General features: G+C 34.3%; 2 protein-coding genes across 2 annotated transcripts; both read right to left on the reverse strand.

Annotated features, from left to right (window-relative positions):
* Window positions 1–430: 430 nt before the first annotated feature.
* Window positions 431–6,729, reverse strand: LOC132164620 (urea-proton symporter DUR3-like). Its single transcript, XM_059575155.1, has 9 exons — window positions 6,395–6,729; window positions 3,282–3,389; window positions 3,106–3,201; window positions 2,915–2,997; window positions 2,613–2,833; window positions 2,253–2,515; window positions 1,936–2,174; window positions 1,072–1,721; window positions 431–805 (listed from the first exon to the last, which is right to left on the reverse strand). Exons 1-9 carry the CDS (start codon window positions 6,575–6,577, stop codon window positions 534–536), a joined length of 2,115 nt encoding a protein of 704 aa, XP_059431138.1. The 5' UTR covers window positions 6,578–6,729; the 3' UTR covers window positions 431–533.
* Window positions 6,730–10,690: 3,961 nt separating this feature from the next.
* Window positions 10,691–15,951, reverse strand: LOC132164630 (urea-proton symporter DUR3-like). Its single transcript, XM_059575170.1, has 9 exons — window positions 15,546–15,951; window positions 13,589–13,696; window positions 13,413–13,508; window positions 13,222–13,304; window positions 12,920–13,140; window positions 12,560–12,822; window positions 12,243–12,481; window positions 11,379–12,028; window positions 10,691–11,112 (listed from the first exon to the last, which is right to left on the reverse strand). Exons 1-9 carry the CDS (start codon window positions 15,726–15,728, stop codon window positions 10,841–10,843), a joined length of 2,115 nt encoding a protein of 704 aa, XP_059431153.1. The 5' UTR covers window positions 15,729–15,951; the 3' UTR covers window positions 10,691–10,840.
* Window positions 15,952–16,839: the final 888 nt, after the last annotated feature.

Raw genomic sequence — 16,839 nt, forward strand, 5'->3', positions numbered from 1 at the left:
TGGAAAAAGGAAAGTTCCCTCTAATTTTTGCAGGCTGCCCTAGACTCCTCCACCTTGGCTCATCTTGCACCTTCATTCTTCAATTAAATTCCAAAAGGGCGGTTAATGATATTATAGTACAACTTTCGGATTGCACATTTCACCATATGGAGGGGTTATGGTTCAACGTCAATTTTAATTTCATTTTATTGATGGACATTGTACACCAGAAACGCATTGATGCCTACATGTTTGAAGCCAGCTTACAAATTAAATCCAGACCGTTGAAAAAATTATAGTTTTTTTTTATTTTTTTATTTTTATTTATACAGGACCTAAGCCAAATCCACTTGGAAAACTAGTATTTTCACATGAAAGACCATATTTATTACGAAATCCTCGTAAAAGATTCAAAAGGGATGGTTACCATTAAATGCTCTAACTTTAAATCTTGACTATGAAATGGAGAAAATCTTATTCCAAATTGCAGTCTAAAAGATTCATTCAAGCAAAAAGAAACTAGCCACGCTTAGACATATGTAGATTTGAACTTACTACTCAGATGCTTCTTTCCTCTTGGCCTTCTCTTTCTCAAGTAAGTAAATTTTCTCTGCTTCAGGAATAGCCAACATGATTGTGCGCAGCTTGAGATTCATCTCCTCCACCTTTTCCATGAGCTTGTCATTTGTAAACATGGCCAAAACAATGCTTTGGATGGTTCCCCAGCTTTCTATTAGTGGTAAAACAATAATTACAGCAGAACAAATGGTGCCCCATGCCATAGCAATCACTGCCCAGAATGTGAAGTACCCCTTACTGAATACTCCTGCATCATACAAAATTAAGTTACCGAATTATAGTCGGGACAATGGATCTTTCATTAACATATAGAGTAATGCTATTTAATAAACTCTTATACAACTACCAAACAACTACGATAAGTAAAACGAAAAATCAACTGTCATGTTCCAGCCTACTAAATATCATTCCCCTGTCATATATCAATGAGGTTCTTCACTGAAAGGACAATTATGTTTGGAAGACTACAATAGCATGGACTTGTTCATGCAGCTACCTAGTAATAGAATTTACCTGCTGGAAGAGAGAGAAGAGGCCACAATATGACAATCAGAACAGTAAAACCAACACCCCATTTTACTATCCATGCTTTAGCTCTCATCAGTTTTTGCTCATTAAACTCTTCTGCTGGCTGCTCACTCTTTTCCTTCTCAACCACTGTGATCTGCCTAGTGGTACCCCAGTCATAATTTTGAGGCCACAAAATGCTACAAATAGCATGAACAGCTCCTCCGGTAAGTAGAGAGACAAGGTTTCCGGCAAGCATAGGTGCATTTCGCCCGGTTGTATCAAGATTTACCCGGCCATACTCGGATTTTGTAACTGACAACCAAGTGATTATTCCAAGAACACAACCACTGGTGGCACCAAGGATGGCACCAATTGCATTTGCTTTTCTCCACAGAAGCATAAAAGCAATCGGCATAACTGCTGAACCAATGAGCACTCCCATGACTAGATACATCCAGCCCAAGGAAATCCCAGCTTTGTTGAGTATTACTGCTAACATCCCCATAAAGCATCCAAAGATAAGGACAACACCCCTTGACACCCTAAGGATTTGCTTCCCACTTGCCTCTGGATTTATGTAAGTACGATAGATATCATATGTGCATAATGAGGATACTGCAATCAACTCAGATGAACCAGCAGATGTCACTGCCCTGATCATTATAAACATAATCAAAGGTTAAATATATAGGATTTAGAGAACTTGGAGTTTGGAGCATATTAGGCATTCAAATGTAGGAAAAACCATTAAGATGAAAACAAAATGCAAACCTTATAGTATTTCACATCAGCCAATCTTTTAGAATATTGAAAACCAAAATGAAAATTGATTTAACTGACCCTTCCAGGTCTCCTGTAAGTACTTACATGAAAAGCATAGTAAGAAGAAGAACAGATCCTGCCTTCCCCATCAAAGCTATAGCAGTAGCAGGAGGAACAAGTCCATGGCTTGCCTCACTTGCTGTAATCGGTAAATCGAGGGCGAGTGCTCCCAAACCCAGTGATGTTGCCAAAGAGAATGGCACTGCAAACCATACTAACCCACCCAACAAGTAGCCCTTATGAGTTGATGAAGGTCTTGCAGCAATGGCACTCACCCAATATCCCTAGAATTTTATTATTTGAAAAGTGTTAGTATCTGAGGCTCATTCTAAAATGGAAAAATACAAGGGAAATGGGCTTACATTGTCAACAAACACAGCGCCAAAGTTGCCAACAATGTTGATAATCCCAAAAACAAGCCCGCCGGAACTCAACATTGTCAAGTAAGACCCTTTGTAATTCCCACTAACTGGGCCACAAGATTGCCCATCATGGGAAAGTGGCTCCTCACATATTCTTGATTTGCTTGCTACCTCAACCAGATGATTGTATACAACACTAGGGCTACCAAGCTTACTGCTTGCCGTGTAAACCAAGTAGACAAAGATGACTAAAACAATATGTACTGAAGCCAAAAGTAAACAAAACAAATCTCAGGCTAAGACCAGAATATAAATCAAACATTACATAGAAAATTTTCAGACAATAATCGAGTAAATTACCTATAACAGAATGTATATAGCTAGCCAAGAAGGTTGCTTTTAGTCCTCCAGCTAGTGTGTACAAAATAACTCCAAGTGGTATCAGAAAGCTAGCAGCATAAATGTTCACTCCAGTCAGTGCATTTACAACAGCAGATCCACCAAGGAGCAACATTGCTGTTACAGTCATATTTGTCAAAAAGCAGAAGGGAAGGAAGACAATGTGCGCCACAGTCCCCCAACTGGCATTAGATGAAGATTATCATTAAGTTAGAGGCAAAAGATCTAGCAGAAAAGTATTTAGCAAACAGTACACAACTTACCGAGCTTTTACTATTTCACAAACAGTATGAGCATAAGGAGCCTTTCTTTTGATCTCTATAGCAATTATACCAAACAAGAGTACCTGTTCAAAAACAATATTAAAATCAATTACTATTATAGAATTTCTAATGATGAGAAGAATTTATAGAATTTCAACAGTTGAAGGGAGGCAAATTTTCATTGAAGATACCTGGATGGTAGCCCCACTAGCATACCAGAAAGGCCCACTGACACCATATTCCCAAGCAACATTGGAACTTTGCAGGATTGTAGCAGCGCATGTCCACTTTACAAATTCCCCCATTAAAATTTTATGTCAATAGAAATATCAGGTCCATCTAAATGTGCCAAGACTGTGGAAATTACCTGAGATACAACCACACTAGCAATAAGTCCAGTCTTGACGTTTCTCCCTGCAGTGTTGAACCATTCGGATGTATGGCGAGACCCAACATAACGCTTCTCCAGCCATACCTGATCCCACAAGTAAGTTTATGGTCAGAAACAATAAATTAACCAAAAACTGAGTGGTAATAATAATTATAGTTTTCAAGCGTGATGAATTTTCAAACAAATGGTGGCAGAGAATAATCATAGGCTTCTATATTTCATCTATATCTTTGACAGCATCAACAAAACAAACATAAAGTGGACAGACAATGTTTCATTAAAGGGAAACTTCAATGTCCTTGAATCAAATTTGGTTTTCTCTATAAAAACAAAAAGAAACGAGAAACAGTTCCACCTTGTTCTTGGAATGTTTTTGTTATAGCCAATAACAAAAAGAAAGGACATTAAAAGAAAATGGTTGGTTACAGACAATAACTTATTCTTGGAATTCTGCAAGGGTAACCCCTTCAATAACCTTGGCATTTGGAGCAAACAATTCATTAAAAGTTTAAGCCAGAAGTGTTTAGGGACTGATTTAAAGAACAATTTCTGAAGTATAACCAAAGATGTTAGGGAACCAGTGGATTTTGGAGTAAAATCCTCAAAATTAAGTCTCCTACCAGGCCTTTCCTGAAATTCTTGATAGGCAAATGGGACACACAAATTCTCGTGGCATGATATAATACTTGCCTTATGCAGGGGAAAAACAAAAAAAAAAAAGGAAGTTAACCGGTGGACTAGACTTCAAAAAGAGATGATTATTCATACTAGTATCATTAAAAAATGAACATATATAGTTCACAACTTTCCATCGCATGAAAAACTTTTTCGAGTCAAAATACCTTTCAAAATTATTAGCAAACATATGCAGTAGTTTTCCAGAAAAATGTTTTCAACGGAAAACGTTTTACTATCAGAAAACGTTTTTTGTCGAAACAAGCGAAGCTAAATAAAATCCAAACGAAAATATTACATAAAGCATCTAGAAACGAAGAAAAAAAATTGGCTTAATAATAATTAGAAGATACTTCACTTAACCTTTTGAATTGTTATCATTTTTGCAATGCCCCCTAAAATTCAATTTCTCTCAATTTAATGAATCGAACTTTAAATTTTTTTCAATGCCCCTCCATTAGAATTTTTCTTTAAATCCCAACAAAATTCCCAAAATACCCTCATTTGTTTTGGAAAAAAAGAAAGAAAAAAATTGCAAAGATTAAGACGTTGGTCCCAAGTTAACGGTATTTGCAAAAATACTTATGCCTCAATCTTAGTAAAAAAATTTAAATAATTTTTTTTAAAAAAAAGGTGGGGGGGGTATTTTGGAAATTTTGTTAGGATTTAACAGAAAATTCTAACGAACGTGAGAATTTGAAAAAAATTAAAAGTTCGATATACTAAATTGAAAGGTTTTAAACTTTAAGAGGGACATTGTAAAAAGAGTGACAATTCAATGGAGGTAAGTGAAGTTGCAATAGTGCTTTGTAGCACCTATAGAGAACTTAATTCAAACATGTATAGATTTACGCTTAGTTTTTCATGATGCAGATTTACGCTTAGTGTTTTTGACTTACTCAAAGTGGTTGTTAGCTGCTACATTCCATGGAGGGATCTGTTTACTGACTATAGTTGATTAGTGGAGATTGGTTGTTCATATACATGGGATTTGTTGCTCATTTTTAGGCAGTGGAGATGGTGGGTTATTATCTAAATCTTGGAGAGCCCAAGTAAGACGTCTGAAATAAACATTATCTTAGCCCAACCAGTTTTTTTTTTTTTTTTCCTCTCTTTCAACAAAGACTACAGCACCAAGATGAAAACAGTAATGTTAAATATATTTAGGCAAATACAGAAACAGGGCCGGCTCATGTCCTAGGTGAGTTAGGCCCTCGCCTAGGGCCCCCAATTTAATAAGGCCTAAAAAAAAAATTTTGAGTTAAAAAAAAATTTAAAAAAAAAAAATTATTTTTGACCAAAAAAAAAATTGAAGGCCCAAATGTTATTTAATAGGGCCTAAAAATTTTTTTTATCCAAATTTAATGCCTCAATTTAATAAGACCCCAATTAATAAGCTTACTATAAATTTTAAAAATAATTCAAAAAATAAATTAAAAAAGGACAAAGCATTAATGCCTTATACATCATTACGCCAATTCCCTAAAGCTCCTGATGCTACAGTACACGCCTGACGCTACAGTACACACCTACATCATTCATTCATCCTCTTGCCCTCTTTATAGAAATTTTTTGTTTTTGATGAGAAAATATAAACGTTAGTAATAAAATATTACCATTTATTTTCTATTTATTATTTAGCCATCTAGGGAAAGTCAAGAGCCAAAAATATAAACTGCTGTCAACTATGGGCATTTTAAATATCAGTCTCTATATTTTCCACTTTACCTCTCCTCTTTGCTTGCTCTTTTCTGAGTTTTTCTTCTCTGCCTATCTCATCATTTTCTCTTCCTCTCCGACTCCGAGTGACTAAGTCTCTTGTCCTATCTCCAAGAACTGCTTCATAATTCCTTTGCCAAATCAGGTTTTATTGTTCTATTTTTGTCATTTATTTTATTATAGTCATAATTTTTTTTTGATAAATCGTGTTTGTTTAATTTGTTAGTATTTTTAATTAAACATGTCTACTAGAAAATATGCATCTGGATATGAAAAACTTAAAAAAAAAAGACAAATTGATTGAATCTCAAAAAGGAGCTCTAAATAAATTTGTTATTAGCAATAAACAAAATATTGAGGATAATTTAGGTGAAAAACTCATAAATGAACAAGAAACTCATCAAAAAGAATTAAAAGATAATGAAAATGATATTAATGTATCTAAATCTATTACTATATATATATATATATATGTTACTTTAAAAAAGAAAAAATTGAATTAAAAAAAAAATTGTTACTTAAAAAAAAAAAAAAAAAAAATTAGGCCCAATTTCAAAGTTTTATCCAAGGCCCCAAAATATGTTGAGCCGGCCTGTACAGAAATTACTGTATAGTCAACCAAACATTAATACTGAGTATGAGGGAGAAAAGAAAAAAAAGAAAAAGACAATTATGAAAAGATAAGGCATACCCACCAGGAAAGATGTGAAAACAGTGAAGAAGGCACCAAAGCCAAGGATAACAGAGTAGCCAACAGCTTGATTAAGCACTGGCTTCCCATCAAAGAAACTGCTCTGTCTGACGCAGCCACCTTGAGAGAGATGATAGTAGTTGCCTGAGAATCCCAAAGGTGGACACTGCGATTGAGACGTAGCCATCAAGAAAGTGAGGGAGCCGACTGCAATATCTATTGCTCTCTCATGTTGGTTCCAAATCCAATACCAATAAGAGAGGCTTGGAAATTTGGAACCAATGAAATTCTAAGTCAAACTCAGAAGGTATCTATCTCTCTCTCTCTTGGTATGACAGGAATCTTGATGTTTTAGTGGAATATTTTTAGTCAAACTGGTTCTTTTCTTAGGGCCTAATTTCCTCAATAAAACCCAATTATGGGCAAGGTTGGGCCTGGCCCATTGGTCACATTTGCAGAAATTTTATTGGATTTGTTGAATACCTACTCATAATGAAAATTATAATAGACTAATTCCTCTTATACTACTTGTCCATATTTGAATTTATAACCTATTTTAATGCCCACAAATTGGTTATTAACAAATGGAGAGTCACCCTACCAATATCCAAAACAACTTAGTTAACCTTGATTATATCTAACAATACCTTGATGGTACTGTAAAGATAAATTTTGGTAACACAGTACAACCTAGGTCAAGCCTACAAATAGAGATGTTATCCAAAGCCAGTCAACCCTAGAGATGTGGTACTGGAGCACTGCACAACATGCCCCTAATGAGGACGTCAGAAATTTAAGAGGGAGAGTTTGTAACACCTCGGTTCCATATTGGAAAGATGAGAAGAAACCCACATAAAGTGGGTGGTTTATAAAGATAGTTATGGGTATTAAGTCTCACATTGCTTAGTTACTAGGTAAAACTAGGCTTTATAATAAATTCTAAGGAAGGTCCAAGTTGACTAGTCATTTTGAGGTGATAGCGCAGATGTGGCTAACGTTTTTCCCACTGTATGTCTATCCAAAAGAAAATAAGTTGACATTTCAAAAAGTAATAAACTATTGAATTTGAATGACGAAACATCAAATCTTAGGGTTACTAAATAATATCATTCTAAAACTTTAGTTGTGGAAACCTAACGGTTGAAATTGAAAAATATTTATTTTTTTATTTATTTTAAATTACGTTTATTATATTTTTAATTTGACCCTATAGTAGTAAATCTCTGGCTCTCTACTGCTAATCCTAATCCTAATTCATGAACCCTAAAATTATGGATCCAAAATCCTTGACCTAATATTTTTGGAATCTCATTTTCCTCAAAAATATATATTTTTTTTTTGGTTTTGATAATTTCCTAAAGGGATTTGTTGTGATTTTTTCACAAGACTTATACGTGTAATGTGAGAATTCCAACAAGGTTAGAATATGATGTTTAAGATTCACAATTTAGGAAAGTTATGAATAAGGATAGATTTATGAGTTTACCTCCATAAAACCTCAAACATCATTTTAATGTGTTTGGATGAAAGGTTTCCAATTATGGAAATTTATTTCAAATTTGGAAGGGTTTTAGCGTTGATGATATTTCCTTGATGGTAATGGGAGTTGGAACTCCATAAACCTAATATGTGACAAAATTCATTTTGGACAATAATTTTCTAATTTAATTAGGTCAACCATGTCATATTACATAGAACTCCTATTTTAGAAAAGTAATTAAATTAGTTATTCTATTAAATTAGAATGCCTGGAACCTAATGAGATAAAGACAAAAATTTCCTCCAAACTGATCTAGAGTAAATATCCTCCAACCCATTTAAAATAGTGTCAAGTATTTATAAGTATTCTAGTAAATTGCTATAAATGACCTTAAGAATTTAAACATTTAAAGCGTTTAGTCTAAGCTAGTAAATTGGTATTGGGATCCCCTCTTGCTTGGAAATTGCCCATCAATTTTTTTTGAAATCCTTGCCATTAAATCTCATCTAAGGGTCTACAAGCTGCCACATGTTCACCCCATATTTTATTATTATTATTTTTATTTTGTTTTATATTTTATTTTTACAATTTAAATAATAAAATATTACTTTTTTAATTAGTGGGACACGTGGCAGCTTGTAGACCATTATATGAGATTCAACGTCCAGGATTTCAAAAAAAATTGATGGGCAATTCCCAGCTATTGCTAGGGATTCCGATCCAGTACACTACTATTAGTGGCCTTAAGAATTTAATGTACATTTTAAATGTTTATAGACACTTGACACTATTTTAAATAGGTTGAAGGATATTTCCTCCAATTTACAAGAAATTTCTCTCCATGAGATAAAGAACCTAACTTTGTTGGGGTTGCTCATAAGATTAGGAGCTCGACCAAATATTACTTCCATATACTCTGTCCAAAAATGGACAAAAGTATAACAACATATTTACAATTTTCGAATATAGCACTAGCATGACACTATTCAGATAGTAAATTCTTTAAATTTTAAACATTAATTTAAAATTAAATGACGTAAATTTCAACATATTAGCATTTATCGCTTTATTATTTATCATATTTATCACCATCTATGGTAAAATAACAAGATAATAAATAATAACTATGATAACTAATGGAATGATAAATGAGAAAATGCTATGTTAGCTCATGATGTTTTCTTGATCCTATGTGGATATTGTTTTTCTAAAAAATTAGAAAAAAAAAATTTACCCTACCGGGTCTCTCATATTTTTTTAAAAAAATAATATTCACGTAAGATAAGGATAACACTTAAAGAAACCATAACATTTTTCAGTGATAAATATTGATGTAGCAAAATCTCTGCTATTTACTTTAAAAATAAGGGATAAATGCAAAATTGGTCCTTATAGTTAGCCTAAATTACAAATCACTCCATGTGGTATAAAAAATAATTTATAGGCCCTTGTAGTTGGTCTAAATTACAAATCACTCTCTGTGATATAAAAAATAATTTATAGGTTTTCAAGGTATGCCAAAATAACAGTTTACTCATTGAAATCAATTTTCGTTGCGTAAATTAACAAAATCTATCACTTTGCCACGTCATACTCAATAAAAGTGTGACACGTATTATTATTAATTTCTGACTTTAAAAAATGACAATTAGGATTTTTTACATCATTTTACGATGCTAGCTAAGATTACATATCAACCCTCACTTCACGTTATACTGTTACAGTAAATTAACTTAATCTCTTATATCTCCAAAATTTTACTCCGTACGTAATCTTCTCTCATTTTCATCTTCCTTAGCCACTTCACAAAATGCGACTGTCAAATTCTCACAAAATCCTCCCAAATTGTCACGAGGAAGATGAAAATGAGAGAGGGTTACACACGGAGTAAAATGTTGGAAATAGAAGAAATTAGATTAATTTAGTGTAGTAGTATGATATGACACAATAATAGATTCTAATTTAATTTTAAAAGCATCTAGTTAGAAGAGAGATAAGATATTTTCAGAAAATACATATGCTTTAATAATTAATTCGATAAAATTTGAATTCCCAGAAATAAAGCAGTCATTACCATATATTTGCATGATATTGTGAAATCTTTTAAATTTTGTAACTGTCTAATATTTAAATATTCAAATAAAATATTTGAAACTTATAAATACAATTAAATTTTATTGACTCATTTTTAGGCTTTTGATCCATTTTTACTAAGCTGTCTAAGCCCAACAAGTCAAGCATGCACCTGTAACCCATCCTCAAGTCTAATATGTAAATCTATTATGGGCTTAAATAATATTCACATAAGATCATGATAACAAATAGAGAAACCCTGAATGGAATATTGTGGTGTTTTTTTCTTACTATTAATGACTCTTTTTTGTCCTATTCTTTCCGTTCTAATGAATACAAGCTATTCAATTAGCCAATTTAGCCCCATTCTCGTGGAAAAAGGAAAGTTCCCTCTAATTTTTGCAGGTTGCCCTAGACTCCTCCACCTTGGCTCATCGTGCACCGTCATTCTTCAATTAAATTCCAAAAGGGCGGTTAATGATCTTATAGTACAACTTTTGGATTGCGCACTTCACCATATGTTTGAAGTGCGCAATCTTAATTTCATTTTATTGATGGACATCGTACGCCAGAAAACACATTGATACCCACATGTTTGAAGCCAGCTTACAAATTAAATCCAGACCGTTGAAAAAATTATAGTTTTTTTTATTTTTTTTATTTTTATTTATACAGGACCTAAGCCAAATCCACTTGGAGAACTAGTATTTTCACATGAAAGACCATATTTATTACGAAATCCTCGTAAAAGATTCAAAAGGGATGATTACCATTAGATGCACCAACTTTAAATCTTGACTATGAAATGGAGAGAATCCTATTCCAAATTGCAGTCTAAAAGATTCATTCAAGCTAAAAGAAACTAGCCGAGCTTAGACATATGTAGATTTGAACTTATTACTCGGATGCTTCTTTCCTCTTGGCCTTCTCTTTCTCAAGTTGGTAAATTTTCTCTGCTTCAGGAATAGCCAACATGATTGTGTGCAGCTTGAGATTCATCTCCTCCACCTTTTCCATGAGCTTGTCATTTGTAAACATGGCCAAAACAACGCTTTGGATGGTTCCCCAGCTTTCTATTAGTGGTAAAACAATAATTACAGCAGATCCAATGGTGCCCCATGCCATAGCAATCACTGCCCAGAATGTGAAGTACCCCTTACTGAATACTCCTGCATCATACAAAATTAAGCTACCGAATTATAGTCGGGACAATGGATCTTTCATTAACATATAGAGTAGTGCTATTTAATAAACTCTTATACGACTGCCAAACAACTACGATAAGTAAAACGAAAAATCAACTGTCACGTTCCAGCCTACTAAATATCATTCCCCTGTCATATATCAATGAGGTTCTTCACTGAAAGGACAATTATGTTTGGAAGACTACAATAGCATGGACTTATTCATGCAGCTACCTAGTAATAGAATTTACCTGCTGGAAGAGAGAGAAGAGGCCACAATATGACAATCAGAACAGTAAAACCAACACCCCATTTTACTATCCATGCTTTAGCTCTCATCAGTTTTTGCTCATTAAACTCTTCTGCTGGCTGCTCACTCTTTTCCTTCTCAACCACTGTGATCTGCCTAGTGGTACCCCAGTCATAGTTTTGAGGCCACAAAATGCTACAAATAGCATGAACAGCTCCTCCGGTAAGTAGAGAGACAAGGTTTCCGGCAAGCATCGGTGCATTTCGCCCAGTTGTATCAAGATTTACCCGGCCATACTCGGATTTTGTTACCGACAACCAAGTGATTATTCCAAGAACACAACCACTGGTGGCACCAAGGATGGCACCAATTGCATTTGCTTTTCTCCACAGAAGCATAAAAGCAATTGGCATAACTGCTGAACCAATGAGCACTCCCATGGCTAGATACATCCAGCCCAAGGAAATCCCAGCTTTGTTGAGTATTACTGCTAACATCCCCATAAAGCATCCAAAGATAAGGACAACACCCCTTGACACTCTAAGGATTTGCTTCCCACTTGCCTCTGGATTTATGTAAGTACGATAGATATCATATGTGCATAATGAGGATACTGCAATCAACTCAGATGAGCCAGCAGATGTCACTGCCCTGATCAATATAAACATAATCAAAGGTTAAATATATAGGATTTAGAGAACTTGGAGTTTGGAGAATATTAGGCATTCAAGTGTAGGAAAAACCATTAAGATGAAAACAAAATGCAAACCTTATAGTATTTCACATCAGCCAATCTTTTAGAATATTGAAAACCAAAATGAAAATTGATTTAACTGACCCTTCCAGGTCTCCTGTAAGTACTTACATGAAAAGCATAGTAAGAAGAAGAACAGATCCTGCTTTCCCCATCAAAGCTATAGCAGTAGCAGGAGGAACAAGTCCATGGCTTGCCTCACTTGCTGTAATCGGCAAATCGAGGGCGAGTGCTCCCAAACCCAGTGATGTTGCCAAAGAGAATGGCACTGCAAACCATACTAACCCACCCAACAAGTAGCCCTTATGAGTTGATGAAGGTCTTGCAGCAATGGCACTCACCCAATATCCCTAGAATTTTATTATTTGAAAAGTGTTAGTATATGAGGCTAATTCTAAAATGGAAAAATACGAGGGAAATGGGCTTACATTGTCAACAAACACAGTGCCAAAGTTGCCAACAATGTTGATAATCCCAAAAACAAGCCCGCCGGAACTCAACATTGTCAAGTAAGACCCTTTGTAATTCCCACTAACTGGGCCACAAGATTGCCCATCATGGGAAAGTGGCTCCTCACATATTCTTGATTTGCTTGCTACCTCAACCAGATGATTGTATACAACACTAGGGCTACCAAGCTTACTGCTTGCCGTGTAAACCAAGTAGACAAAGATGACTAAAACAATATGTACTGAAGCCAAAAGTAAACAAAACAAATCTCAGGTTAAAACCAGAATATAAATCAAACATTACATAGAAAATTTTAAGACAATAATCGAGTAAATTACCTATAACAGAATGTATATAGCTAGCCAAGAAGGTTGCTTTTAGTCCTCCAGCTAGTGTGTACAAAATAACTCCAAGTGGTATCAGAAAGCTAGCAGCATAAATGTTCACTCCAGTCAGTGCATTTACAACAGCAGATCCACCAAGGAGCAACATTGCTGTTACAATAATATTTGTCAAAAAGCAGAAGGCAAGGAAGACAACGTGCGCCACAGTCCCCCAACTGGCATTAGATGAAGATTTTCATTAAGTTAGAGGCAAAAGATCTAGCAGAAAAGTATTTAGCAAACAGTATACAACTTACCGAGCTTTTACTATTTCACAAACAGTATGAGCATAAGGAGCCTTTCTTTTGATCTCTATAGCAATTATACCAAACAAGAGTACCTGGTCAAAAACAATATTAAAATCAATTACTATTATAGAATTTCTAATGATGAGAAGAATTTATAGAATTTCAACAGTTGAAGGGAGGCAAATTTTCATTGAAGATACCTGGATGGTAGCCCCACTAGCATACCAGAAAGGCCCACTAACACCATATTCCCAAGCAACATTGGAACTTTGCAAGATTGTAGCAGCCCATGTCCACTTTACAAATTCCCCCATTAAAATTTTATGTCAATAGAAATATCAGGTCCATCTAAATGTGCTAAGAATGTGGAAATTACCTGAGATACAACCACACTAGCAATAAGTCCAGTCTTGACGTTTCTCCCTGCAGTGTTGAACCATTCGGATGTATGGCGAGACCCAACATAACGCTTCTCCAGCCATACCTGATCCCACAAGTAAGTTTATGGTCAGAAACAATAAATTAACCAAAAACTGAGTGGTAATAATAATTGTAGTTTTCAAGCGTGATGAATTTTCAAACAAATGGTGACAGAGAATAATCATAGGCTTCTATATTTCGTCTATATCTTTGACAGCATCAAAAAAACAAACATAAAGTGGACAGACTATGTTTCATTAAAGGGCAAACTGCAATGTCCTTGAATCAAATTTGGTTTTCTCTATAAAAACAAAAAGAAACGAGAAACAGTTCCACCTTGTTCTTGGAATGTTTTTGTTATAGCCAATAACAAAAAGAAAGGACATTAAAAGAAAATGGTTGGTTACAGACAATAACTTATTCTTGGAATTCTGCAAGGGTAACCCCTTCAATAACCTTGGCATTTGGAGCAAACAATTCATTAAAAGTTTAAGCCAGAAGTGTTTAGGGACTGATTTAAAGAACAATTTCTGAAGTATAACCAAAGATGTTAGGGAACCAGTGGATTTTGGAGTAAAATCCTCAAAATTAAGTCTCCTACCAGGCCTTTCCTGAAATTCTTGATAGGCAAATGGGACACACAAATTCTCGTGGCATGATATAATACTTGCCTTATGCAGGGGAAAAACAAAAAAAAAAAAGGAAGTTAACCGGTGGACTAGACTTCAAAAAGAGATGATTATTCATACTAGTATCATTAAAAAATGAACATATATAGTTCACAACTTTCCATCGCATGAAAAACTTTTTCAACTCAAAATATCTTTCAAAATTATTAGCAAACATATCCAGTAGTTTTCCTGAAAAATGTTTTCAACGGAAAACGTTTTACTATCAGAAAACGTTTTATGTCGAAACAAGCGGAAGCTAAATAAAATCCAAACGAAAATATTACATAAAGCATCTAGAAACAAAGAAAAAAAATTGGCTTAATAATAATTAGAAGAAACTTTACTTAACCCTCTGAATTGTTATCATTTTTGCAATGCCCCCTAAAATTCAATTTCTCTCCATTTAATGAATCGAACTTTGAATTTTATTCAATGTCCCTTCCATTAGAATTTTTCGTTAAATCCCAACAAATTTTCCAAAATACCCTCATTTGTTTTAGGAAAAAAGAAAGAAAAAAATTGCAAAGATTAAGACGTTGGTCCCAAGTTAACGGTATTTGCAAAAATACTCATGCCTCAATCTTAGCAAAAAAAAATTTTTTTTAAAAAAAAAAAAAATGGGGAGGTATTTTGGAAATTTTGTTAGGATTTAACGGAAAATTTTAACGAACGGGAGAAAAAGTTTAATATACTAAATTGAGAAATTTTGAATTTTAAGAGGGACATTGTAAAAAGAGTGACAATTCAATGGAGGTGAGTGAAGTTGCAATGGAGCTTTGTAGCACCTATAGAGAACTTAATTCAAACATGTATAGATTTACGCTTAGTTTTTCATGATGCAGATTTACGCTTAGTGTTTTTGACTTATTCAAAGTGGTTGTTAGCTGCTACATTCCATGGAGGGATCTGTTTACTGACTATAGCTGATTAGTGGAGATTGGTTGTTCATATACATGGGATTTGTTGCTAATTTTTAGGCAGTGGAGATGGTGGGTTATTATCTAAATCTTGGAGAGCCCAAGTAAGACGTCTGATATAAACATTTTCTTAGCCCAACAAGTTTTTTCTTTTTTTTTTCTCTCTCTTTCAACAAAGACTACAGCACCAAGATGAAAACAGTAATGTTAAATATATTTAGGCAAATACAGAAATTACTGTATAGTCAACCAAACATATATACTGAGTATGAGGGAGAAAAGAAAAAAAGAAAAAGACAATTATGAAAAGATAAGGCATACCCACCAGGAAAGATGTGAAAACAGTGAAGAAGGCACCAAAGCCAAGGATAACAGAGTAGCCAACAGCTTGATTAAGCACTGGCTTCCCATCAAAGAAACTGCTCTGTCTGACGCAGCCACCTTGAGAGAGATGATAGTAGTTGCCTGAGAATCCCAAAGGTGGACACTGCGATTGAGACGTAGCCATCAAGAAAGTGAGGGAGCCGACTGCAATATCTATTGCTCTCTCATGTTGGTTCCAAATCCAATACCAATAAGAGAGGCTTGGAAATTTGGAACCAATGAAATTCTAAGTCAAACTCAGAAGGTATCTATCTCTCTCTCTCTTGGTATGACAGGAATCTTGATGTTTTAGTGGAATATTTTTAGTCAAACTGGTTCTTTTCTTAGGGCCTAATTTCCTCAGTAAAACCCAATTATGGGCAAGGTTGGGCCTGGCCCATTGGTCACATTTGCAGAAATTTTATTGGATTTGTTGAATACCTACTCATAATGAAAATTATAATAGACTAATTCCTCTTATACTACTTGTCCATATTTGAATTTATAACCTATTTTAATGCCCACAAATTGGTTATTAACAAATGGAGAGTCACCCTACCAATATCCAAAACAACTTAGTTAACCTTGATTATATCTAACAATACCTTGATGGTACTGTAAAGATAAATTTTGGTAACACAGTACAACCTAGGTCAAGCCTACAAATAGAGATGTTATCCAAAGCCAGTCAACCCTTGAGATGTGGTACTGGAGCACTGCATGACATGCCCCTAATGAAGACGTCAGAAATTTAAGAGGGAGAGTTTGTAATACTCCGATTCCATATTGGAAAGATGAGAAGAAACCCACATAAAGTGGGTGGTTTATAAAGATAGTTATGGGTGTTAAGTCTCACATTGCCTAGTTACTAAGTAAAACTAAGCTTTATAATAAATTCTAGGGAAGGTCCAAGTTGACTAGTCATTTTGGAGTGATAGCGCAAATGTGATTAACGTTTTTCCCACTGTATGTCTATCCAAAAGAAAATAAGTTGACATTTCAAAAAGTAATAAACTATTGAATTTGAATGACGAAAATCTTAGGGTTACTAAATAATATCATTCTAAAACTTTAGTTGTGGAAACCTAACGGTTGAAATTGAAAAATATTTATTTTTTTATTTATTTTAAATTGTGTTTATTATACTTTTAATTTGACCCTATAATAGTAAATTTATGGCTATGCTACTGCTAATCCTAATCCTAATCCTAATTCATGAACCCTAAAATTATGGATCCAAAATCCTTGACCTAATA

The sequence above is a fragment of the Corylus avellana genome, chromosome ca10, assembly GCF_901000735.1.
Source record: "Corylus avellana chromosome ca10, CavTom2PMs-1.0".
NCBI lineage: Eukaryota > Viridiplantae > Streptophyta > Magnoliopsida > Fagales > Betulaceae > Corylus > Corylus avellana.